The sequence below is a fragment of the Cervus canadensis genome, chromosome 16, assembly GCF_019320065.1.
Source record: "Cervus canadensis isolate Bull #8, Minnesota chromosome 16, ASM1932006v1, whole genome shotgun sequence".
Taxonomy (NCBI): Eukaryota; Metazoa; Chordata; class Mammalia; order Artiodactyla; family Cervidae; genus Cervus; species Cervus canadensis.
The window spans coordinates 6,500,963-6,525,852 of NC_057401.1; the positions used below are offsets into that span (position 1 = coordinate 6,500,963).

General features: G+C 45.9%; 1 protein-coding gene across 2 annotated transcripts; it reads left to right on the forward strand.

Annotated features, from left to right (window-relative positions):
* Window positions 1–10,002: 10,002 nt before the first annotated feature.
* ENC1 (ectodermal-neural cortex 1) lies at window positions 10,003–23,408 on the forward strand. Of its 2 annotated transcripts, none has more exons than XM_043488767.1 (3): window positions 10,003–10,131; window positions 14,958–16,770; window positions 20,809–23,408. In XM_043488767.1, the coding sequence occupies exon 2, from the start codon at window positions 14,969–14,971 to the stop codon at window positions 16,736–16,738; it is 1,770 nt and encodes a 589-aa protein (XP_043344702.1). In that variant the 5' UTR covers window positions 10,003–10,131; window positions 14,958–14,968; the 3' UTR covers window positions 16,739–16,770; window positions 20,809–23,408. The 2 variants fall into 2 exon arrangements, with proteins under 2 accessions (XP_043344702.1, XP_043344701.1); XM_043488766.1 differs by lacking the exon at window positions 10,003–10,131 and adding an exon at window positions 10,660–11,044.
* Window positions 23,409–24,890: the final 1,482 nt, after the last annotated feature.

The following is a 24,890-nucleotide window of genomic DNA, read 5'->3' on the forward strand; positions in this document are numbered from 1 at the left end:
GAACACAACTCTACTGTGATGAAACCCACCTTGGGTTCTGGATTCCCCCATTGAGACCTTCAGTCTCTTAGGGTCATTGCGGGGATTAAATAAGGTGGGTGTGTGTAGTCTTTGGCACAAGAAGCAGAGATATAAAGAGGTGGCAAGAATACACATAAGAACTGTACAAAAAAGATCTTTATGACCCAGATAACCACAATGGCGTGCTCATTCACCTAGAGCCAGACATCCTGGAATGCAAAGTCAAAGTGGGCCTTAGGAAGCATCACTATCAACAAAGCTAGTGGAGGTGATGAAATTCCAGTTGAGTTATTTCAAATCCTAAAAGATGATTCTGTGAAAGTGCTACACTCAATACGCCAGCAAATCGGGAAAACTAGTAGTGGGGCCTGGAAAAGGTCAGTTTTCATTCCAATCCAAAGAAAGGCAATGCCAAAGAATGTTTAAGCTACTGCACAACTGGACTCATCTCACAGGCTAGCAAAGTAATGCTCAAAATTCTCTAAGCCAGGCTTCAACAGTATGTGAACCGTGAACTTCCAGATGTTCAAGCTGGATTTAGAAAAGGCAGAAGAACCAGAGATCAAATTGCCAACATCCACTGGATCATTGAAAAAGCAAGAGTTTTTCAACTATGCCAAAGCCTTTGACTGTGTGGATCACAACAAACTGTGGAAAATTGTTCAAGAGATGGAATACCAGGTCACCTTACCTCCCTCCTGAGAAATCTGTATGCAGGTCAGGAAGCAACAGTTAGAACTGGACATGGAACAACAGACTGGTTCCAAGTCGAGAAAGGAGTACGTCAAGGCTGTATATTGTCACCCTGCTTATTTAACTTATATGCAGAGTACATCATGCCAAGTGCTGGGCTGGATGAAGCACAAGCCGGAATCAAGATTGCTGGGAGCAACTAACACTTTTATTTTACTTTAAAATCACTGTTGATGGTGACTGCAGTTATGAAATTAAAAGATGCTTGCTCCTTGGAAGGAAAGCTATAACAAACCTAGACAGTGTATTAAAGAGCAGAGACATCACTATGCCAACAAAGGCCCATGTAGTCAAAACTATGGTTTTTTCCAGTAGTCATATATGGATGTGAGAATTGGACCATAACAAAGGCTGAGTGCTGAAGAATTGATGCTTTCGAATTGTGGGTGCTAGAGAAGACTCTTGAGACCAAACCCATCAATCCTAAAGGCAATCAACCCTGAATATCTATTGGAAGGACTGATGCTGAAGCTGAAGCTCCAACACTTAGGCCATCTGACGTGAAGAGCCAACTCATTGGAAAAGACCCTGATGCTGGGAAAGATTGAAGGCAAAAGGAGAAAGAGATGGCAGAGGATGAGATGGTTAGATAGCATCACTGACTCAATGGACATGAATTTGAGCAAACTCCAGGAGATAGTGAAGGACAGGGGAGCCTGGCGTGCTGCAGTCCGTGGGGTCACAAAGAGCTGGACACCACTTACGAACTGAACAGCAATAACAAGATAAAATAAATGCTGGGGATTCTTGTCATTCTTATCAGCTCCAAGACCATCCCAGTGGACAAAGGGGTCCCTGTCCAGCAACCTTTAGGACAACTTATATTGGGCCTAGCTGTGCCCTCTGTTTGCCAGGCTGTAGGTCATAAGAGTTGCAGACTGTCAGCCCCCAGATCACAGCTGACAGTGCTCATGTGAGTCATGACCTTCAGGGCTACATAGCTACACAAAAGGCTCCACACCGTGTCCACTATTTCTTTTCCCATATCTTGGTTGTGTGTGTTTTTGCTTAAGAAAAGCACTTTACTGAGATATAACTGACACAAAAAGCTGTACATTTTTTGTTTTTAAATTTATTTTTAATCGAAGGATAATTGCTTTAGGACATTGGTTTGATTTCTGCCATACATCAATTAGCCATAGGTGTATCTATGTCCCCTCCCTATTGAGCCTCCCTCCCACCTCCCAGCCCTTTAGGTTGTTGCAGGGCCCCTGTTCGGGTTCCCTGCATCATACAGCTAATTCCCACTGGCTGTCTATTTCACATTTGGCAGTGTGTACGTTTCCCTGCTTCTCTCTCCATTCATCTCACCCTCTCCTTCCTCCCTCCCCAAGCTGTGACCGTAAGTCTGTTCTCTCTGTCTGCCTCTTCATGGGTGCCCACTAAATAGGTACTGTCTTTCTAGATTCCATATGTATGTGTTAACATACAATATTTGTTTTTCTCTTTCTGATTTATTTCACTCTGTATAATAGGCTCTAGGTTCATCCACTTCATTAGAACTGACTCAAATATGTTCCAAAAAGCTGTACATTTTTAATATATACAACTTGATGAATCTGGGATTAAGTCTATACCATCACTGCAATCTAAGCCATGAACATAACCGTCACCTCCAAGTTTCCTCCTGTCCTCTTTATTTATCATTAAAATGTGATACGAACACTTAATAAAAGACCTACCCTCTTGGCAAAATGTCAAGTACACAATACACCATGGTTACCTACAGGCACCAAGTCCTAAAGCAGATCTCTAGGGTCTGAGCATCTTGAATTTTGTGTGACTCTTCATTGCGGTCAGGAGAGGGCACTGTTGCTTCACCCCAGTTCTGCACTGTGGCCCTGCTTCTCCGGCCTGCCCCGCGGTGTCCCATTCGTGACTTTGTTCAGGAAGACAGTTTCCTTTCTTATGTAACCAGGAAGGGGAAAAAAACAACTTTTGTCTGTAGCAGAAAAATATATACAGAAAATATTGAGAGAGTTTTTAAAGTTTTAACTTGTTTAAGTTATGCAACATTGTGTATGGCATTTTAAAAATATACCAGTGACTTGTTTGTAACAGATGACCAACAAGGACCTTCTGGGCAGCACGGGCAACTCTGCTCAGTGTTCTGTGGCCTGGGTGGAAAGCGAGTCTGGGGAAGGATGGATCCACGGTATGCATGCCTGAGGCCTTTCGCTGTCCACCAGAAATATCACAACATTGTTAATCAGCTATGCTTTGATACAAAGTAAAAAGTTAAAAAAAATACACAAGTGAGAGAGAAAATTCATGCTGATGAAACTGATCGAGAATCTGCCTGGAACACCATCAGTCAGAAACATCAGTGTTACTTGCTGTTCCTGCTGATTTGGGGCAAGGGACCCAAACCAGATGCAGAAGAAACTGATGCACAGTTTTGGGGACCCGAGATGTTTCCTTGCATCTCTTGAAAACAGAAGCCCTTGGCTTTGCCAAGAAGGTGAGTATTGACTCTCACCTCCTGCCTGTAAGGTTTCCCTTTTCCTTTCTTGGCTAGTGGCATTCTGAGCCACTTAACCATTTTTAACAGGCCAGTTTTTAATGAGGCAATAAAAGCTTTATTTATAATCCTTGGGTGAAAAATGGCAATTGAAGACCACCATTTCACAACCCCGGCGCTCGGCCTTCTCTTGGTTTCCTTCTAAACTAACAGCAATCAGGGTGACAGAAATTGAGCTCCTTTTCTGCCTGTGTTTATGTTCTTTCCCGCTTATTTCTTTCAAGTTTCTTTATATGACTTTTTCTGTGGTTTCAGCTTTGGGAAGAGACACATTCGAAATGCAAATACGAGGACATTGATGGCAAGCCGAGCCTACACAGTGTAAAATCACAGTAGAAGGCTAGATAAAATGGAACTGGGGACTTCCCCAGCTTTAAGTATTAATATGATGCCTGTAAGTAAATATTGGCTGGGTGAATGACTGAATGAGTGGACAAATGAATGAATAGAACCACAACTTTTCAGAATTGCAGGTAAGAAAATTGATTTAGAACTACTTGAATATATATACTTTTTTAAAGTCCTCATTTCTTCTTGATATTACAGTATTTCCAAATATCCTCAGATCAAGAAATAGCAAGTCTTCCAACTTTATTTGGGATTTTAGGACTGTTTTAAAAAATGACTTATGTGTCTAGGGGAACATTGTGACTTTACTTTTTTTTAAATTTATTTTAATTGGAGGCTAATTACTTTATAATATTGTAGTGGTTTTTGCCATACATTCACATGAATCAGCCATGGGTGTACATGTGTTCCCCATCCTGAATCCCCCCCTCCGACCTCCCTCCTCATCCCATCCCCCAGGGTCATCCCAGTGCACCAGCCCTGAGCACCCTGTCTCATGCATCGAACCTGGACTGGCGATCTATTTCACATATGATAATATACATGTTTCAATGCTATTCTCTCAAATCATCCCACCCTCGCCTTCTCCCACAGAGTCCAAAAGTCTGTTCTTTACATCTGTGTCTCTTTCACTGTCTCGTGTATAGGGTCATCGTTACTATCTTTAAAAATTCCATATATATATATATATATATATATATATATATATGTGTGTGTGTGTTAATATACTGTATTGGTGTTTTTCTTTCTGACTTACTTCACTCTGTATAATAGGCTCCAGTTTCATCCACCTCATTAGAACTGATTCAAATGGATTCTTTTTAATAGCTGAGTATATCTTGTGACTTTATATCCTTGCTCAGGCTGTATTTTCAAAATCATGAGGAGAAATAGTTACGAGAACTTAAAGACAACACACTCACCAGCATCTCTCTTCTTGTTCATTTTTTCTTTCTTCTGACTTGCAGCTTCCTGATTTCAGACTCTGGTCTGAGTCCAGTGTGTGCTCACAATGTGCCATAAAATCCTCTTAATATTCACTCATTCAAAGGTAGGAGCTCATGGACCACAAAGGTCCCTGCTTCTGGCCCCTTTTTCATGCCCAGACATGCTCAGACTTGGCGTCTTGCCCCGCAGTAAAGCCTATAGGCCAAAGAAAACCTTCATTTCACGGCTTGGAACAACGATCAATTCTTCAATGTAATTACTTAGGACAAATTAAGAGTTTAGATCCACGGGCTTTGGGACACTCAAAAATTATGGAGAAGCAAAGGAAAATGGTTTCAGATGCCCCTGGGCTGTGAAAGACCCCACCCTGCAGAGGTCCTGGTGTGATTCTGACAGACAGGAGTGGGCTTTTACCCAGTCCTCCACCAGCACCTCAGGGCAGGAAGAAGCAGGGGCTGTGTTTCACGTATGCACTGTTTTGGCCTGCTGCCTTCTAAAAACTGCTTTAAAAAAAATATGATTTCTTAAATACTTTCCCCTTTCATCTGCTTAGTTTTTAAGATGATGGAAGGTGAAGAATTGTTTCTCCATCATCAACAGAAGAACAATCAGGACAAAAAGAAGAAAGTGTCCGTAAGAGATGGAAGGAAGCAGCGGTGACTCCCGTGAATTTGAGTGTTTTTGCACAAGTTGGGTTTAAGAGAAGCACAGCCTCAGATAAACACTCCAAAATCATATGTATTAATAAATTAATTCAAGACCGGAAAAGTCCTTTAATCCAGTGCTATTGGGCAGGTTGTAGAAATATTAATAGCAGCTTTGATAAGGATTCAAGTCTTTATTAGAAGACCTAGGAAAAAACTATGGGGTTGTAGGAGTATCATTCTCAAACAGTTGACTACAGAATCATAAAAGGAACCATCATATAGCACTTACCACTAGCCGGGCTCTGTTCTACTCACTTTACATATGCTAATTTATTAAGGAGCCAAACAAACCTCTAAGCCAGGTACTGTTATTAGCTCATATTGCAACCTGGGAAGCTAAGGCACCCAGGTATTACAATACTTGGCCTCCAAACACCTCTTTAGTAAATGTCAAAGCAGGAATTCCAGCTTGGTTCCAGAGTCTCTGCCCTTAACCAATTAACTGCCAAAAATAAAATACCATGTGGATACAGAAAGACTAGAATTTAAATGCTAAGTGTCATTATCTCTAATTTTTTCTTTTACTTTTCTGTTTTTTCCCCAACCTTCTACCATACAGTGCTTTTATGATCAGAGAGAAAATAATAAATGCAGCTTTAAAAGCTTGACCCTAAAATCAATAACCCACCACAGGTTGTGAAGATCTTTGTTTTAAACGGCCCTGCAATAGAACAAGTCTGAATGGCTTGATTTACTAATGACTGGGACCTTACCGAGAAACACCAAGCAAAAGTGCCTCAAACGTGTCCCTCTGCAGTCCTGTAAGCAATCAATATACTACCACTTGCCATGTCACTTGGGGATGTGGAAAGCGAGTCTCATAGAAAGAATGAATTCCCCAGCTCTCACCCTGAATAGAGGGGCACAGTCCCATGGTGGTGCTCGGCACTGAAGGTCACAAATACACTACCACACACGACTTTCCACTAAACATCATTATACACAAGTCCCCTGTATTCCTATAGAGCAGCAATGAGCAATTGGAAATTAAAAAGTCACACTATAATCCAACTTAATTCACAAAATACACGTAAAGTAGTCACAGACATAATGGATTCGCGTGCTAAGTCACATCAGTCGTGTCCAATTCTTTGTGACCCCATGGACTGTAGCCCGCCAGGCTCCTATGTCCATGGATTTCTCTGGGCAAGAATACAGGAGTGGGTTGCCTTTTCTTTTCCAACAGACGCTTTTAGGAAACAAGTAAAAACTTATAATATGACCATGCCTATTTGGATCCAATTCTAAGAATACTCTCAAAGTTTATCATGACATGTTCAACGCAAATACAGTTAAAAAGATATAAATGCAGCAGGTGGTAAACCAAAATTTAGACATCAATTTAGATCTGTTGTTTCTTCCCAGAGAGACAAATAACTGACTTGAACAATGCTGATGACTTCTTGCATTGATTACTTTACTTTTTTCCTATCCTTGTCTTTTTAATCAATAGTCAAATTAAAAGAAAAATTCTCCCGTTTATTAAAGAGTTTTGCTGGTAGGAACTGAAGCCACATTTGCCTAGGTTTGTAGGCTTGTTGTCTGTGTGGGAGGGTGAAGAGTCAAAGCAGGCATCGCACTGAGCACCTCAGAATCTCCTTGGAGAATGAAGGACAGCGTGCCTGGTCCCGGAGATGCGAGCAGCAGTCCTCAGAACTGTCTCTGCGGAACGTGCATGCCACGGCCCCTCTCCTGGGCAGCCTGCCTTCTGCAACTGGTGATAGAGCCATCGAAAGCCTGGCCTTCACGGCGTCATTTCTGACCGAGACTGCGTCAAGGTCAGCCTCTCCCCCTGCCCACCCTGCTGCCCTCTCTCTCCTCCCACAGGAGCCGAGCCCAGGACACAAGCATGCCTGCGCTCAGCACCCACGCCGGGCCGGGAAGGGGTGGAAGGTGTGCGTGTCACCTCCGGCTGGGTGTTCACTTCCAGCGCAAATCTGACACTAGGGGAGCAAGAGCACAAACCTCTGTTGGGCTCCAGGCCCCGCTGACTCCACACACCTATGTCACAAGTCACACGAGGAAGGAAAGCCATGCCATCTTCCTTACACACACTCAAAAGGAGGTGCAAAGAACAAAGAGGGCACTTTTGGAAGAGCAGCAGGCAGCGTGCCTGAAAGGCGGGTGGGGCGTTCAGGGGACCACAGGAGGCAGGACGGCAGCTGCTTAGCCCACTGCTTGGTCTAATCCCCTGAGCTGTCCTGTTCCTGGTACTATGGTCGCAGGGTGTTAATTAAATCATTCTCATTAATTCAGCCCAAGTGTAAATTAGGATGGAATGAAGATAAATTAGGTTTGAAGGCAGCTAATACATTTAACCCCATGCTGCTTATTTTGCAGCCTAACAAAATAACATTGTTAAGAGAGATAACAAGGCCAAAGCCTTGGGCACAGCTTCCTAATAGCATTAAAAACGAGCCCTTGGTTTGCTGTCACAAGGCAGAGGCGAGGACCAGCTCCCAGGGGCCCAGGGGACCGGTCTAACATCTTGAGGGAGGTGGTGGCCATTCTACAACAGGGATGTCTGTAGAGTTTCCCAAGATGTTTATGACTTATATCTCCGAAGTCTGTATCATCCGGTTTGATCACAAGTCTATCTAGAGAGTTCTTCCTGTATAAATACAAGACTTGCTGACGCTTTTCCTCCAGTAAGTGAAGTGATAAGAACTACCTTTAGGACTGGCTGAGAGACGCTGGAGGAATAACAGTTTGAATGGCTGTGATCCTAAATTGCCAAATCACTTTCAGCTGTGAAGTAAACATTAGAAAGTGCCTATAGGCCTGAAAACTTATCAGGCATCGGCTCAAGCAAACCACTGTACGGTTTGTAGGTCATTTGTCTTCCAGTTTTTATAACCCATAGAGTAAGTAATTTCTTTTCCCTTCCTCCATGCCGCTTATCTCCCTAAGGCAGATGAAGTGAATGTATATAGTCACTGAATACGTTCAAGATTTTCCAGACCACAACTTTTTTCCGCTTCTCTTTTCTTCAAGTGTAGAAAGGTGGCCACGTTAGGTAGAAAAGATACAGGAAAACAGCGTGGGTGGAAGACAGGATGGCCAGATGGAGTTCTCTCTTGTCTCAGTCCTGCCTGCTGAGCAAAGCTATTTGCAAAGACATGTAAACTTTGCTGTCCCCCCACCCCCCGTTTAAGGACACTCTGCATTTTCTGAGTGGTAAAGACGCAACAGAAACAGATGGCCTGTTCTTAGCTCAGCGGCTTCCGGTGGCAAGATCTCCAGCCGACCAAATGAACTGAGGACATGTGTTATTCCTAGGCAGGGTCATCTAGGTACAGGTCCCCATAGATTTGGTAAGTAACTGAAATAAGAAGGAAATATTTCTCTTTAATGAGAAAAAGTGTATAATCTCTTACACAGAACACCCGCCCCCACCCCAGTACCACCCTCCAGGGCAGATACTAACAATTGGTCTTCAGCACCAACCCGCTTGTTTTTGACCCGCAGTCCAGAGAGAGAAAGCGCTAGGAGGAGGTGCCTCCAGAGGCTGCACTGATTACCTTCCCCCACACCTTGCCGCAGGCTAAGAAAACATGTTTTTTAAAAGACATCTGTGCAATACAACACGTTTACCCCTCTCGGCTTTTCAGCACCTATCTCCGGTATCTGCGGCCTTTCTCTGTCTGGTCTTTGCTGATTTTTATCCACATCTTTAGGAACCAGGGGTCGGCTCGCAACCTACCCGGTCTCTTTACCTTGCAGCTCGCAGACCCCCCTGCACGTGGGTCTGATCGGTTACCGATCTGGCCTCTCTGGCTTTGTGGAGCAGTCTGGAGCCGCGACTCTGCATAATAAGTTAAAATATGAAGCAGATTTGTAAAGGCTCGTGGTGAAGCTGACGAGTTAATGCGAACAAAGGACTTCAGAGGGCACTGTCTTTCTTTGTTTGCGAGGAGCGAAATTTCTCAGCGCGAATACCTGGGGGGACCGTGCTTAAAGGAAAGTGGGGTTAAAGGACCGAGAGGGCCTTGGTTTCTGGTCTCTGGACTCCGGGCGCGCCAGGGGGAGCCTCCTCGGCCTGTTAAACCATCTCTGCGTCTAACATTTAAAAGAAAGCCGGGAAGTGGTTATCTCCACTCTAGCTATAGGGCTATGCCATTGCGAGTAGCGGTGTGCCCTCGAACTGGACAATTCACTCCAGATCTCCCTGGGCCTCAGTTTCCCAATCTGTAAAAAAAAAAAGGGGGGGGGGTGGCTGGACCGGTAGTCTCTACAGTTCATTCATATACTTTATTCCAAATGCCCAATAAAAACAGGCATTTCAGTTCCCAGTGGAAAGACAAGCCCCTGGTACAAAGATCAAAAATGGGTTTCATAAAGTGATTGCCGTTCGAGATTATTTTCTAATCACTTTTCCTTTTCGTGGCACGCGGCGCTTCAAACATGTATGGGCTGAACCATTTCTTTGCTGAACTCCTACCTAACACAACCTGGCGATAAAAGATAGGAAAGAGCCGGGTCTGAGAGGACGATTAAAGGTTTATCTCTACGGAGAGGTGGCGGCGTGGCCACTCCTTGGAGCAGTTCCTTTTGAATCAAGCGGCCGCGGCGATTGGCTGCAAAGCACGTGGTGCGCGCTCCGCCGGACAGCGCCCGGCTGCTGCTGCCCAGGGCGGCGCGGGGCAGAGTCCGGCCGCGGGTGCCGCACCCGCGGTGGGTGGGGGGAGGACGTGGGGGCAGGAAGCGCCCGGGGCTCGAGTCTTTCTGGTCCCCTGCCCTAGAGAGAAGCCCCACAGCCCGGTTTTGCCCAACCTGCGGAGTGCCCAGAGTGTCCAAAATTGTGTTCACACCTCGCCACTGTCTTCCCTCCAGGTATCTCGCTCAGCGGGCAGGCTGTGTGCGCCCAGGGCGCGAACCACTAACCCCCGTCTCGCCTCTTGTCTCTCTTTGCTGAGCCTCACGTCCTCTCCCGCAAGGCCGAGATCACACCTGGGGGGCCGCGCTGTCCCCAGCCACCCCAGAAGGGTCCCTCAGCACCCGACTCTGCTCAAGACGCGGACACAGCGACCCAGGAAAACTTGTTTTACTCGCGATTCCCGAAGGCTGCAGCTGCTCGTGGCTGAGATTTCGCATCCGCTTTGTCTCTCTCTCTCCCCCTACTTGCCACAGCCCCCTCCCCCGCTTCCTCTCTCGATTAACTCCCCCGACACGCTCTCCTCCCCTTCCTCCTCCTCCTCCTCCTCCGCCGGCCGCTTTCACGCGCTTCCTCCCTCCCCCCCGGTGTCACTTTTTGCCTACGCGCCCTCTCCCCTCCCTCCCCTCCCCTCCCCTCCCCGTCTCGCCGCTTATAGCCGGGCGCTGGGCTGCTGGGCGCAGACTGCTCGGGCAGCCGGAGAGGAGGCGGCGCGGCTGAGGCGCTGCAGAGGCCGAGTGGAGACGCCAGGCGGCCGCCGGCGCGCACGGCTCTTTCCAGCTCCCTCCCCCGAGCGTTCAGCCCGCCTCCTTCCGCGGCGCCTGCGGCCGCTGGCTCGCTCTTCCCTCCCGAGCGCCCTGCGGGAGCTGCTCCGCGGGTGGCAGGCACAGAGTCCGTGACCTGGGAACCGCGAGACCGCGGCGATCAGCCCGCGGTAACCAGCCAGCGAGCCGGAGCCCCATGCGCGCTCCTTTCGCTGGGGCAGTCGCTGTTGCTCCTTGGGGCTGAGACGTCTGCTCCGTCGCCTCCCCGCCCGGTTACCGAGGCCAGACCCAACTAACTGGTTGTGTACTGTGGCCGGCCGCCACTGCAGTAAGTCTCCGCCACCGCCGCGGACCTGTTGCGGGCGCCGCGGGTTTCAGGGGCTGCCTGGTCTGCGTGTGTGTGTGTGTGCGCGCGTGTGTGTGTGCGCGCGCGCGCGCGCACCGCGGAGCCCGGAGCTCGGACTTCGGTGGCGGTGAGGAGCTGTTCCCGGGCGGAGACCCCGGCCCGCCGCTGCGCTCCTACGGCAAACAGAGCCGGGCGCTGCCCGAGGGGCCTCCTCTCCGCCGCCCCGACGAGCCGCTGGGGAAAGAGGAGCTCAGCCAGGATACGATCGACGCCCCCAGCAACACGCCCGCAGCCCCACTCCCCTCCTCGGGAAGAGCTGTGCCGAGCGCGCGGGATTGTTTGTTCCCCTTGCACCCTTTGCGGCTCTGCGAGCCCATGGGTCACGCACAGACACCCCTAGTGAGGGCATGTTCACTGCGGCCAGATGTCTGTGGGGAATGAATGAAAACTGCTTTCTGAAAAATTAGTTTTTTGTCATTGAAGTTGTTTAGTCTTAACATGCTTAGCTTGGAAGGATAGGAATTGGTAGGCGGGGTGGAGATGAACCACTGAACTTGGCGTGTATCTGGTGTGCCCTTACAGGCATGGCCTTGTGTTAAAGAGCGTTACAATGCTATAGAGGACTTTAAGGTAAAATGCTTTTCTTGTTAACAGTCTCTCTATAGTGTTGTTCCTTTGTTATCAATAATGTAAATAGCCTGAGAAAATCTGCCTAGTTTCTCCTTTGATGGCCTGGAGATCAGGTTCAAAACTTTAAGAAATGTGACGCGCTGCTAAGTACTGGAGGCTGAGATCCTGGTAAAAGAGCATTAAGTGAACTGAAGTTACTGTAGCCAGAATTCCTTTTGATGTTCACTGGTAATAGCAGCCCTTTTCCCCTTCTTCTTTGTGGAGGCAGGTTAAGTATATGTGTGCGTTTTTTGGCCACTTACTTGGCATGCAAATATTATTTCTCTGGGGGCTTAAAAAATGCCAGAAGGATGATTCATTCTGTGTTGAAGGTGTGTTTAGAGGCTGTATACAGGGTTTCTGCTGATGCTTTAACGTTTGCATACTTTTAAAGCAAAAGGCAAGTTGTCTCCCTTGGGTCTTCAAGTGTACCTTTTAATCAAATATTCCTGCAAGATTGTTGGATTTTGACTGTGACACACTTCTCCATCTGGGTGGCATCCAAGATGACAGGCTAGGCTCTTCTGCTGGCTTTTGAACCTACTTGGGAAATACAGGAGCATAAACACAGGCTGCAAAGAGATGCAGATCCTATATCCCACGGTCTTCTAAACTGTTATGTTAAGTGTAAGCCTGGCTATGAGTGTTATTTTACACTGCTCAGGGAAATGCCTTCTGGGCCTGGTGGGTGTGATTCCAGCTCAATCTGCAGGCACTTTGGTGCTTCTGTACCTTTTGCAAGAGCCTCATTCTTCTGTCAGAGCTGCATTCACTGTTTGCCAGAAAGAAGGCAGCTTTTTTTAAAATTGAAATACAGTTGATTTACAATGTTGTTAGTTTCAGGTATAAAGCAAAGTGTTCAGAATACACACACTTTTATGAATTCCTTTCCATTGTAGGCTATTGCAGGACATTGAGTATATATGCTATACAGTAGGTCCTCTGCTACACAGTAGGTCCTTGTTGGCTGTCTATTTTATATATAGTAGTGTGTATTTTAATCCCAAACTCCTAATTTATTCCTCCTTTCTCCTTTCCCCCTTGGTAACCATGTTTGTTTTCTATGTGTGTGTCTATTTCTGTTTTGTAAATAAGTTCATTTCTATCTTTTTTAAAAAGGTTTTCCATGTAAGCAATATCATATGGTGTCTGTCTTTCTCTGTCTCACTTACTTTGTATGATACTCTCTAGGTCCATCCAAGGGAGGCAGCTTTGGAGATTGCTTTGGAAGCATTAGTTTAAAAAAATTAAAAAGCATAGCTACTCATTTGGAATTCTTGCAAGTTTCTATATAAGGCATAAGAGTATTTATACCATTTTTTGAGGTTTAGGCTAAAACTCTTCTTCAAAGTACTTAAGATTGAATGTGCTCATGCAAATGATGACTACAGCAGTTGAACAGCAGGGATGCTAATTCAGGTTTTGAACACATTGGAGAACCTGGTGCATTTACATAGGATCCTGTTGCTCTTTGGAGCACTGGGCCTTGGGTAACATGGACTAGACCTTAGAGGCTTAGCTTGAGGTGGGGGTGATGCTGGCCTCCTCACCATTTGTCACAGCTCAGGTCACTGTGGAGATGGATGGCTGCTTCCTAAAGTCTTAACACCAGAGCCCTAGGACTCTGTTGTTTATTTTCATCTCCAGTAAGTCATGTTTACTCATGATAAAAAGTTACATGCCTAAAATAAAAGAAAACAAGTTGCAACCCCTAATAGTATGAGGCTGGTGTGTCAAAGGCACCTGCCTCTGTTGTTTTTCTGTGCCTGCCTTGCCGCTGCTGGTCAGGTTGAAGGAAACAACCTGGTAAGGACTGGCTGTTCCCTCTCTGGAACAGATACTGTATCGATGCAGTTCACTGTCCAGGAGTAAACAGTTTCCCTACGAATCCTCTGACAGGTGGGTTCTTGAAGCCTTTATTCCTTTGACTTAACAGAAGGGTAGGGTTAAAAAGGAAAAAGATAATTCAATTTTTGAAGATAGGTGATAGGCGTGTCCTGTATCTTTAGTCTACACTTTGATGATTGAGGAAAGCCAAAGAGTCAATTCAGTTCTGCTATAATTCCCATTTAGATACTGAGGAAAGCACTGTAGTCAGCAAATAAATTCTAGGGTGCAAATAAATTCTAGAGTGACCGTAAGTTAACAATGGCTGGCAACACACATACACACGCACACGTGTGTGTATGTGTGTTTTGATTTAGATAAAGTAACATTTGCGTTCTGATCTCCCTGTTTGCAGGTGCCAGCGTTTGCAGGTACCCAGGGATGGTCCTGGTGATCCCTGTGTAGCCGAGAGCGAGCAGTGGATACACTCTTCGTTCTTGCAGCTGGTTTTCTAAGAATTGATTTAAAGCAGGGAGAACAGAACAACGAAACTCCTGAGTTTGCTACTCAAAATAGTCTTTCTTTTCTGGGCACAAATCCCCATTTTGGAAGCCGGCCAGAGCAGGAAAGGTGGGTGGTAATTGAGGCCAGAGTCTATTCTGTGTTTCCAGGATAGCTTGCTGATCAGTAAATGGTCATGTTTATACTGGGGCTCTTTTAGGACTGAAGTGGTAGAGGTGTCTGGTTAGAAATGATTTGTGATGTTAAATAAATGTTTGGTCACTTCAGAAGTTGGCTTACACCTGTGGTTTTAGTGTTACATTTCCCATTTACTGTACCTACACTTTGGTAAAGACAGTGGGTCTTACCAAAGGAATTCTTAATGGAATTAATTAGTAGGTATTTGTCTTACACATGGCTTTATGTTGCATAGGGCATTAAAACTTGTGCCCATCCCGGCATTACGAGAGCTGGAGGCCTGGCATTCATTGCAAGGGACCAACCCTGAATCAGCTGGCCCAGGGCAGGGACCTGTGAGAATGAGACCTTGATCCTCTTGGCTTTTGCTGACTTACATTCTCCAGGACTTCAACATCCTGAAAGTTGGCAGTCAGGTTTTCCAAGATGAACCTGCTCTTGAGCAGTGATTTTTTTTTTTTTAAACAATGTATAGTTTACATAGCTCAACAGTAGTCTTGAGTGTCTTTCCTTATAGGTAACTGTCTCTGGCTTTGGATAGGCCTGGCCATCCATTATTCAGAATATTAGGCAGCGGGGCCCGCCGTGAAGTTTTTTGTTCCCTCGTGTCTTTTGTCTTCTGGTTTCCATGTGGCTTTGGTTCGGCTGTTCCGAACACCGGGAGCATCCCTGTTCAGTAGTTGCGTGTGGTTTTTTTCAGGAGTGGAGACAATGTCTGTCAGTGTGCACGAGAACCGCAAGTCCAGGGCCAGCAGTGGCTCCATCAACATCTACCTGTTCCACAAGTCCTCCTACGCGGACAGTGTCCTCACTCACCTGAACCTGTTACGCCAGCAGCGCCTCTTCACTGACGTCCTTCTCCACGCGGGCAACAGGACCTTCCCCTGTCACCGGGCCGTGCTGGCCGCGTGCAGCCGCTACTTCGAAGCCATGTTCAGCGGGGGCCTGAAAGAGAGCCAGGACAGTGAGGTCAACTTCGACAATTCCATCCACCCGGAAGTCTTGGAGCTGCTCCTCGACTATGCCTACTCCTCCCGGGTCATCATCAATGAAGAAAATGCAGAATCGCTCCTGGAAGCCGGCGACATGCTGGAGTTTCAGGACATCCGGGATGCGTGCGCCGAGTTCCTGGAAAAGAACCTGCACCCCACCAACTGCCTGGGCATGCTTCTGCTGTCCGACGCGCACCAGTGCACCAAACTCTACGAGCTGTCCTGGCGGATGTGTCTCAGCAACTTCCAGACCATCAGGAAGAACGAAGACTTCCTGCAGCTGCCCCAGGACATGGTAGTGCAGCTCTTGTCCAGTGAAGAGCTGGAGACCGAAGACGAAAGGCTTGTGTACGAGTCTGCAATTAACTGGATCAGCTACGACCTGAAGAAGCGCTACTGCTACCTCCCAGAGCTGTTGCAGACGGTGCGGCTGGCGCTGCTGCCGGCCATCTATCTCATGGAGAACGTGGCCATGGAAGAACTCATCACCAAGCAGAGGAAGAGCAAGGAGATCGTGGAAGAGGCCATCAGGTGCAAACTGAAAATCCTGCAGAATGACGGCGTGGTGACCAGCCTCTGTGCCCGGCCCCGGAAAACTGGCCATGCCCTCTTCCTCTTGGGAGGACAGACTTTTATGTGTGACAAACTGTATCTGGTCGACCAGAAGGCCAAAGAGATCATTCCCAAGGCTGACATCCCAAGCCCAAGAAAAGAATTCAGTGCGTGTGCAATTGGCTGCAAAGTATACATTACTGGGGGCCGAGGGTCTGAGAATGGAGTCTCGAAAGACGTCTGGGTGTATGATACCCTGCATGAAGAGTGGTCCAAGGCGGCCCCCATGCTGGTGGCCAGGTTCGGCCACGGCTCTGCTGAACTCAAGCACTGCCTGTATGTGGTCGGGGGGCACACTGCTGCCACTGGCTGCCTCCCAGCCTCCCCCTCAGTCTCTCTGAAGCAAGTGGAACATTATGACCCCACAACCAACAAATGGACCATGGTGGCTCCCCTCCGAGAAGGGGTCAGCAACGCCGCAGTGGTGAGTGCCAAGCTCAAGCTGTTTGCTTTTGGGGGTACCAGCGTCAGTCATGACAAGCTCCCCAAAGTTCAGTGTTATGATCAGTGTGAGAACAGGTGGACGGTCCCGGCCACCTGTCCCCAGCCCTGGCGTTACACGGCGGCAGCTGTGCTGGGTAACCAGATTTTTATTATGGGGGGAGACACCGAGTTCTCCGCCTGCTCTGCGTATAAATTCAACAGCGAGACTTACCAGTGGACCAAGGTGGGAGATGTGACGGCAAAGCGCATGAGCTGCCATGCCGTGGCCTCCGGAAACAAACTCTACGTGGTTGGAGGGTACTTTGGCATTCAGCGATGCAAAACTCTGGACTGCTACGACCCAACGTTGGATGCGTGGAACAGCATCACCACAGTCCCGTATTCACTGATCCCTACTGCATTTGTCAGCACCTGGAAACATCTGCCTTCTTAAATGCCTTGCATCCTGGAGAGAGTGAGCATGAGGTAAGTCAGCTTAGCTGTAAGTATCTGTATAGTTGAGTAAGCTGTGTAAGCTCGTATGTGGAATAAGACAGGCTCCATATAGCCCATCCTGTAGAGGGACCACACAAACTATACCAATAAAAGCACTTGCACCCCAAAGCTTAAACACTTTTGTTGACCACAGCTGCAACCCCCCCAGATCATCAGCCAGTGGTTCTCAGCCTCTACTGAGCCTCAGAATCTCCCAAGGAGCTTGCCAAAATCTGCCCACCCCAGAGCCTAGGTTTGTTGGGTCTGGATGGGTCCCAGGCATTAGCATTTTTAGAAAGTTCTTCAGTGATTCTAATTACGACCTGGTTGGGAACCCTGACCTATGTTAATAATGCCAGCTGATGTCTTCTGAGCCCTCCCCATTTGCTGGCTGTTGGGCTGTGTGTTTCACATGGATCTTTTCATTTGGTCCCTACAACAACCCTGTGGGGCATTATTACAGGAGCACTTTATAGATGAAAACACCTGATGTACACAGGGGTTAAGTAAGTTGCCTGAGGTCATAGGGCTTAGCAGGTGGAAAGGTTGGTCAAGACCTCCGCCCAGGCAGTCTGGCTTCAGAGCGTAAGCACTTCAGCTCATGCCGAATGGACACTTAGTACACTTCACATTGGTATCACCCCAGGAGATAATTGTTGATATTTAGATTGAGCTTCCTTAAACCCTTTTAGGAATAAAGTAGGGTTTCAAAAATCGAATGCTAAAAATTATTCCCAGTGTGTTCTGTCCAAAATTATTTATTAGCTTATTTAAAATGTCCACCCGCCCCCCATCCCCAAACTGCCCCCTATAGGGCATTCACTAACTTTTGTGAAATCTGGGTCTGTCCTTGGAAACAGTTGCACCTGCATTGTATAAGCTTGTCTGATGCATGGACACAGAGCCATCCAAACCGCCCTCCCTGCAGCTTTTCAGAGTTAATCATTCAGGCTGACCTCATTGTCAGGGTGAACAAAAATTGTGTTTCTGTGTCATATATCTGAGTACATAATGGTTGTCTTGTGTACTTAAGAGTATATCATACTCTTGGTTCAAATAATTAATAGGCCTTTGCAGTTCAGGGTTCAGGGAGCTAATGGCTGCCTCGCTTGCTTGTAAAGCACTCAGGATTGGCCCCGAAGTCACTTAAGCATGTGTACGTGTAGCACAGAGCACGTGGAATGGGTTGATTTGTTTTGGTGACTAGAGGGCTCGTTACTAATAATAAGAGGATGAAGTTTAAGACTCTGGAGGAGCTGCTTGTGAAGAGGAACTCATTACTTGGAAAGGTTCAGTTCTGTGTCCTCTAGTATGTTTCACACCTTTCAAGGGGACCGTCCAGCAAAGAGGGGATTTGGACTCATTTGTCTTTTCTTTACCCATCTCTTACAGCTCGTTTAGAAACACCAGTAAAATTGACCTCCCTTTCACATGTAATCTTTTTATTTCTTTCATTTCTTCCACCATCTCCTCCCGCCTGTTACAGTTGGTACAGTTCTTAGTAATGTAATGTTTACCTGCTCTGAGACACCGTCAGGGGTGCAGGAACTGTCAGGACCGTCTTCTGGGGAGCGAATGGGGTAACTGTTCAAACCAAACTGGTTTTTGCAGCCTTGCTGGCATCTCAGTAATCCTGAATAAACAAATGCTCTGAAAGGGGTTACTTCATTTGCAATATAAATGCATTACTCAACTCTAAAGCAAGTTTAAAGAACCTTCTAGGCAGAAACATCAATTAACTGCGTGCTAAATTGGGTGTTAGTCCAGAATTGAGTATATTTGCATAGGAGAGCCTTAAAAGTTGCCAGTGACAGTTTCGATACTTCCAAGCGGTAATTGGCCTGGCATCCTTGGAGGGAGATAAGGAACTGGAGGCAGAAAGAGAGTGACCACGTGAGTCTGGTTCTAGCGTTCAGCTGTGAAGGCTAGACCTCTCTGCACTTCAGACTTCTCCTTTGTTAAATGAGTGATTCAAATTGTGCTTTCCTTGAGATCTGTCCCAGTTTAGACTTGGATGAATTGATAAATGAGAAAAAAGCAAAGAAAGGGGTGAGAATACCTAGCCCATGTCAGTAACATATTAAGTGTTCAATACTCTTTACTAGTTTTCTTTCCTCCCTTCAATTTAGGCCTTACTGCGAAGTGGAATTAGCTTTATGTGTTGTGGGAAAATGAGGTTTCTATGACTGTTACCTGCTTGTTATCTCTATACTTCAATTTTGGTACCTTCTTTCTCAGCCCAGAGTGAGTATGTTAGCAAACACTTGAATTCATCCTCTCCTGGGGCTTTGAACCTTAATCACACATGTCCGGCCCCTGGGAAATGGAGCAAAAAAAGTGTTGGGTTATATTCGAAACATATCCTCTCCACTCTTGGTGCTATTAGCCAGAGAGTCAAGCACAGGACAAGCAAATTTGACTGGGCTGGATTTGCCTTTTTAAAGGATAGTGTGGGCCTGATCAAAGCCGCTCTTGCAGTTTCCGACGGGGAGAATGTTGGTTTAAATTTTTAAAGTTTACTGCACACAAGATAGTGTTGAAACACTTAAGCCGGATGGAGTGACTTAAAAGAGGTACTGTGTAGGTATCAGCCGTGAGCTGCAAGCATTTCCGGGACCTGGCTTTGCCTTCCAAATGTAGGTGCTACCTGAATTAATACAGTGTTAAACTTTACCTCTGCCTGAAAGCTTATCCACCAAGGTGATTTTAATTCTTTCTTGCTGCTCTGTCAGCGCTGGGAGGGACGGAAAGGAGATGACTTTGATTTCACTGCATGTTCATGGTGCTCTGTGGCCCCAGCTTGACAACACTTGGATTTTGGTTCGCTTGTGCCCTGCCCCCCTTTCTAGAGGTGTTTTTGTTTTGGGTGTTTTGTGTTTGTTTTTTTTTTTTTTTTTATGGTTTGTTTTTCTGTTTGAGTATGCAACATCTTGAAATTTCATATTGTTACAAGATACATTCTTTTGGTCTCATGTTGATGTATAGGTTCCAAGGAGGTGTGGGGGTGGGGGGTGACACCTTAGTCTAAGGAATGTCTTGAAAGCTTGAATCGCTGTTTTGAAATGGAAGAAACAGCTAATGGAATGATCAGACTTCTGAACACACGAGAGCAAGAAGGACTCCGTGAGTGATGAGCGGCCGCTCCTGAATTCCCTTTGTCTCTACTTGGAATTTCAGCATCGGGGCTGCAGATTCCTATGCTAGGGCTGGAAGTGTGCTCCAAGAACAGATAGGGGGAGCTTTTCAAAGACAAAAGCCCTCTGCAAACTCTCCTTATGTAAAATTAGACTTAACCAAGTGTGAAGGATGGGTGCTGTGAGAAACCACCAGCTCCCATGAAACCTGCAAGCTTTGTGGTTCCAGCACCTTGAATTTCTAATTGACGGGCAGTCAGTCCTGTGGGTAATGATGCTGAATGCTGCATCCCACAGCCCGAGTCTCCCAAGTGTGGACTGATGAACTTGGAGAATAAACTCCAGCCCTGGCTGCTGAGGCCTGATGTGCTGTCATGTGAAAAGAAGCGAGACTGATTTCTGCCATAATGAATAGCAGAGATGCATTTAAATAAGAGGATTAATATGTCTGCTTTCTATATGGTGAATAAATTTAATTTGGAATCCTTTATGGTAAATGGGCCAAAGCGGGTGGGGGTGAATTGGCAGAGGAATCTCTTGTGACCCTCTGGTGATCACTTTACAGTGGCTCTGTTTAACCATGGAGAGGAATTACGCATATCAGAAGCAGAAGATGTAACAGCACCTAGATGTGTAGGTTTGGTTTGAATGTATGTGTGTTTAATCAGGAAGTGAGGATCTTTTCTGTGGATACCATTGTTTTTGCTGGAGCATCTGCATGCACAAATGCACAAGTGTGTTCATTTAAGTCTGGCACTTTAAATATCTTTGCACTGTGCCTACCAAATGTGTAATTAAGACCTTTAGAAGCAATATTGACCAGCTCTGTCCTGAGTTTAAATTTTTTTTTTAGATTTGAGACTTAACAAAAAATCTTCCTTCTCCTCTATTTTAGCTGACTCCATCCCTCGATGAGACAAGATGTGATTTCTACTTTAGAGATGCCAAATTGAATGAAAGACAAGAAAAAGGAAAAGAAGTTGCTACAAGACTCGCATCCAATCCACTGCACCTTGTAAATGCTTCAAACTGGACATGAAGGAAGGGGATGGGGGAGGGGGTGGGATTTTCAGTGCAAGTAGCACATGGTTTAAATATGAATGAACAAACCTGTGATCTAGTCCTTGTCTTGTAATTGTGGATTAATGTCAGCATTAATCAGCTTCTCAAAGGGAGAGAAAAGCCAGCCCTTTTTCCTTGCTGTACCATATTCAGCATTTGATTTTCCATGGGTTCCACCACTTAAGTGTAAAATTTGAAATGGTTGTCACCTCTCTCTGAGGAGCAAGCTTGAAGCCTCCACACCAGCTGCTGTTGGAGATTTGAAAACCCGACTGTGGGGCCAAGAGGGGAGCTGGCTGGGCTGGCTGCAGAAGTGAGGACCGCTGGACTCCACGCTAATCTCCCAGGGCTGTGCTCCCCAGAAATGCTTCTGAACAATGGGGACATTGTTGGTAGCTGTTTGCTAGATGTTCTTTTCTATTTATAAGTGACTTTAAACTTTCCCTTGGCTGGTAAGAAATGTGTTGTAGATTTAGCTATTTATTGTTTGAATCCTGCATGCTGAAACAGTGCTTATAGTTGTCTTCACGTGTATGGACGCGTGTGAATGGTTGTATGTTTTGCACAATTTTGTGACCATTGTGATGTGCTCTGCTGCACAAAAGTGAAAACTTTGGCGTTACAATTAGGGGAATAACTGGAGGGTGGGTTGGGCAGGGTTGGGGGTGGGCGGATTTTGTAAATGTCAAGACAGGGAAAGATTACAAAATAGAAACTTAAAGTTACATCCTAGAGGTAGGGAAAGCATGAAGGTCATTTTTTTCTTAAACTTAAGTCAACTTTGGGGTGTCGTGGGCTCTGGTCATGCTGGAGGCTCCTGGGGCAAGGGAAGCCTTCTTTCTGTCCTTCCCATCCCTCTTCGATTTACTTGCTTCTGTCTCAGCTACTGAAGTTTGGAAAGGACCAAATCACTTGGCAGGTTTTTTTTTTTTTTTTTCCCCCTTTGTGTGATATCCTGGAATCCTGGAAATTCTATCGACTAGTTCTGTATATAGGGCACAGGTAAAGGCATTGTCCAAAGTTTATTTATTTATTTATTACCCTGTGAGAATGCTTGGCCATAACCCCAGTTAAAACAGAACTCTCACCGACAGAAATTAATTCACTCATCAGATTTGCTTGACCAAGACTGGTCGTTCTTTCTTCCTGCTGTAGCATTTAGCAAGTGCTAGAAGTTCTCCAAGGCGATATTCAGAGGGGTAGAGTGTATACTTCAGTGCTCTCTCTTAGGTAATTCTCTGAGAGAACTCTTTGGTGCACCAAAGTGACACGTATGGCCCCCCCCAAACACCAGAGAATTGTAAGCAGTGGCCCCCGCCGAGAGGCCTCCCTGGAGAGCTGGGAATGGGTTGTGAATACATTCTTTGCTAGTTGCAGTGCTTGTTTGCTAAACATGTGCCGTGATGGGTATTAGCGGTAGACTCCTAGGTGCTTCCTTGCAAGTGTCCGGGGAAGCCCAGCATTTGCAACTCACACTGCTTCCATTGCTGTTTCTCATAATATTGTATCTTAGAAAATAGGGTTTAAGACTGATAACCTTTGACATTGTGTGTTTGCATTGTCTGATGACAGATAAATCCCTCACATTTCTCTCCACCTGAATACATTAGACTAATTGTACATGTCTGTCCGTGCCGTGAATAAGTGGGCTATAGTCGGACCAAAATAAATGAGCCATTGAAATCAAAGGGAGGGTCTCAATACTTTCCAGCAGTCAGTCCCTCGCTCTTAGATGTGTTCTAAGCAATGCAAATGTCTGATTGTACCCTGGCAGTGTATTGTAGCAGTTACAGCTCCGTAGTTTGTGATGCAAATCTGGCAAGATGTGGGTGTCGCTACGTGGCTTTTGAGAGCAGGGTGAATTTTCTGCAGCTGTTTCGAAGTTGTGGTCTGCCCTTGAATTCTCTATTAATTGCAGTGTGTGAGCCAGAGGGAGCGGTGGTCAGGGTGGGCCCGCAGCCTGCAGGGAACTTTCTGGACTCCTGCTCTTTGAATTGACAGAGGCATTTGGGCTCACTGCTTGACCATTCTCACCCTGTGAAATGTCCTACACTTTGAAGCAAATACAATTCACAGCACAGCGCACACAAAAACCTTGGCATAAGACAGAAAAGGTTCTTCTTATTCTGTGGACTGGTTGCTGTGGAAACGGATAACAAAGGGCAGCCTTCCACTTCTGGTATAATTGTGTAGACCCCTTTTCTCTGGGCTTGACACCTGTCTGAATAAGAATGATTAGAGCTGAATAATATCCCTCTCTTGACTATTTTGAGTATGTGGTTCACGTACAAAACTGTAAGTTGAAGAAGTAAAGTGTTCGTGTTCATATGTACTTGTTTGCTACTACATTTTTGAGGTTTTGTAAAACTGTTATTTTTTTTTTTCACAATGTGAAACTGAAGGTCAAATAAATTATTAGAGATTTTCTCTTCATTGTGTGTATGGGTCATTATTGAATATAACTTTAGGCATTTAAAAATTGTGCTTTCTCTAGTTGAATTCAAAAGAGGATCATTTCAAATTTTTCTGGGTGTCCTCTATTTCACCATTTAGTTATATCCATTTATTAGAGCAGTTTTGCACATTAAGTAATTTAAAATTTTGGCCTTTTAGAATATTTAAGCAAACCCAAAGTATACCTCAGTTGGGCTTACTGGTAGTTTAGAATATAAAGTCATGTACTATGCAGTGATAAGACAGCATGCCTAATATATAGAAGGAATTTAGTTTCTGTACTCCTTGTGGGATATATTTTGTTACGAAAGCTGTGAGAGAAGAGGCTGGAGGTAAATCCTGTTTTCATCTGACACTGCCTTAGAGTCATTTAAAGTAAGTGAAAATGTATGCATATTATTTCTTTGAAGTGGCACGAAAAAGCACAAGTTTAACCCCTCTGGTACACTTAGCTTCTTTCCAGTTGAAAGCCGCCATCCCAGTCGGCTCATCGTAAAGCCTCTTGCGCCCACTTCAGGATGGCTTCATGTCTCATGGAGATGGTCCCTTATCACTTAAGGTGGGCCCCTTGTTGTTTTAATGGGCAGAGCAACATTGGGCATGATCTTTTTTGGATAGACCATAAATTCTACCTAATTAGAAGTCTAGGAGAGACACAAGTAGGCAGAGTGCAATTACTGCCCTTGGACTTGGACCAAGATGTCAGAGCAGATGCCTCAGGTTTTACAGAAGCGTCTTTCAGGCCCATGCTGGGTGAGGCTGGTCCGGAGCCAAGCCTTGAGAACAAGTGACTGAAGAGTCCTTCGGTCCCTTGGTGCACAGTGACCCATGGAAGCCCTGTTGGTGACGTCATCTATGACACCATGTGACGTGGTGAGAGGGGAGAGTTAGTGGACCCATGGGATCCTGAGGGAAAGCCTTGATGCCAGTCCTCAGAAGGCCGGAGAAGAGTTCATGTAGAGATGATTGGGGACCGACTTCTCATTCTCAGGAGTTCTTTATCATCTCAGTAGGGATGTGTAAACAGATTAAAGAAGATACTTCAGATTCCTAATTTTCATTCATTTGGAAATTTCACTTCATTCAGATACCCTTATCACCCCAATGGTGGCTACATTAGTCTGGATTGCCTTCAAATGTGTATAATAGCAATTGAAATCTGGCCATGGTGGTTTATCCACAGTTGGTGAAACCTTTTGGAGGCTGGCAATCCAGGGCTTGAACAGTATGCCTACAAGGCCATTAGTGGTCTGGGGTTCTTCTTTTTAAAAATTTATTTATTTATTTTTTGCTTGGCTGTGTGAAGTTCTAGCGTGGCAGGTGGGACCCTCAGTTGTAGACGTGGGATCCTTTTGTTACGGCATTCTGGGTCTTTAGTTTCAGCATGTGGGATCTAGTTCCCTGTCTAAGAATCAAAACCAGACCCGCTGCAATGGAGGGGCAGAGTCCCAGGCTCTGGAT

What these genes read in the sequence shown, in the direction of transcription:
- ENC1 (XM_043488767.1), top strand. Translation starts at nt 14,969, where the DNA reads ATGTCTGTCAGTGTGCACGAGAACCGCAAGTCCAGGGCCAGCAGTGGC.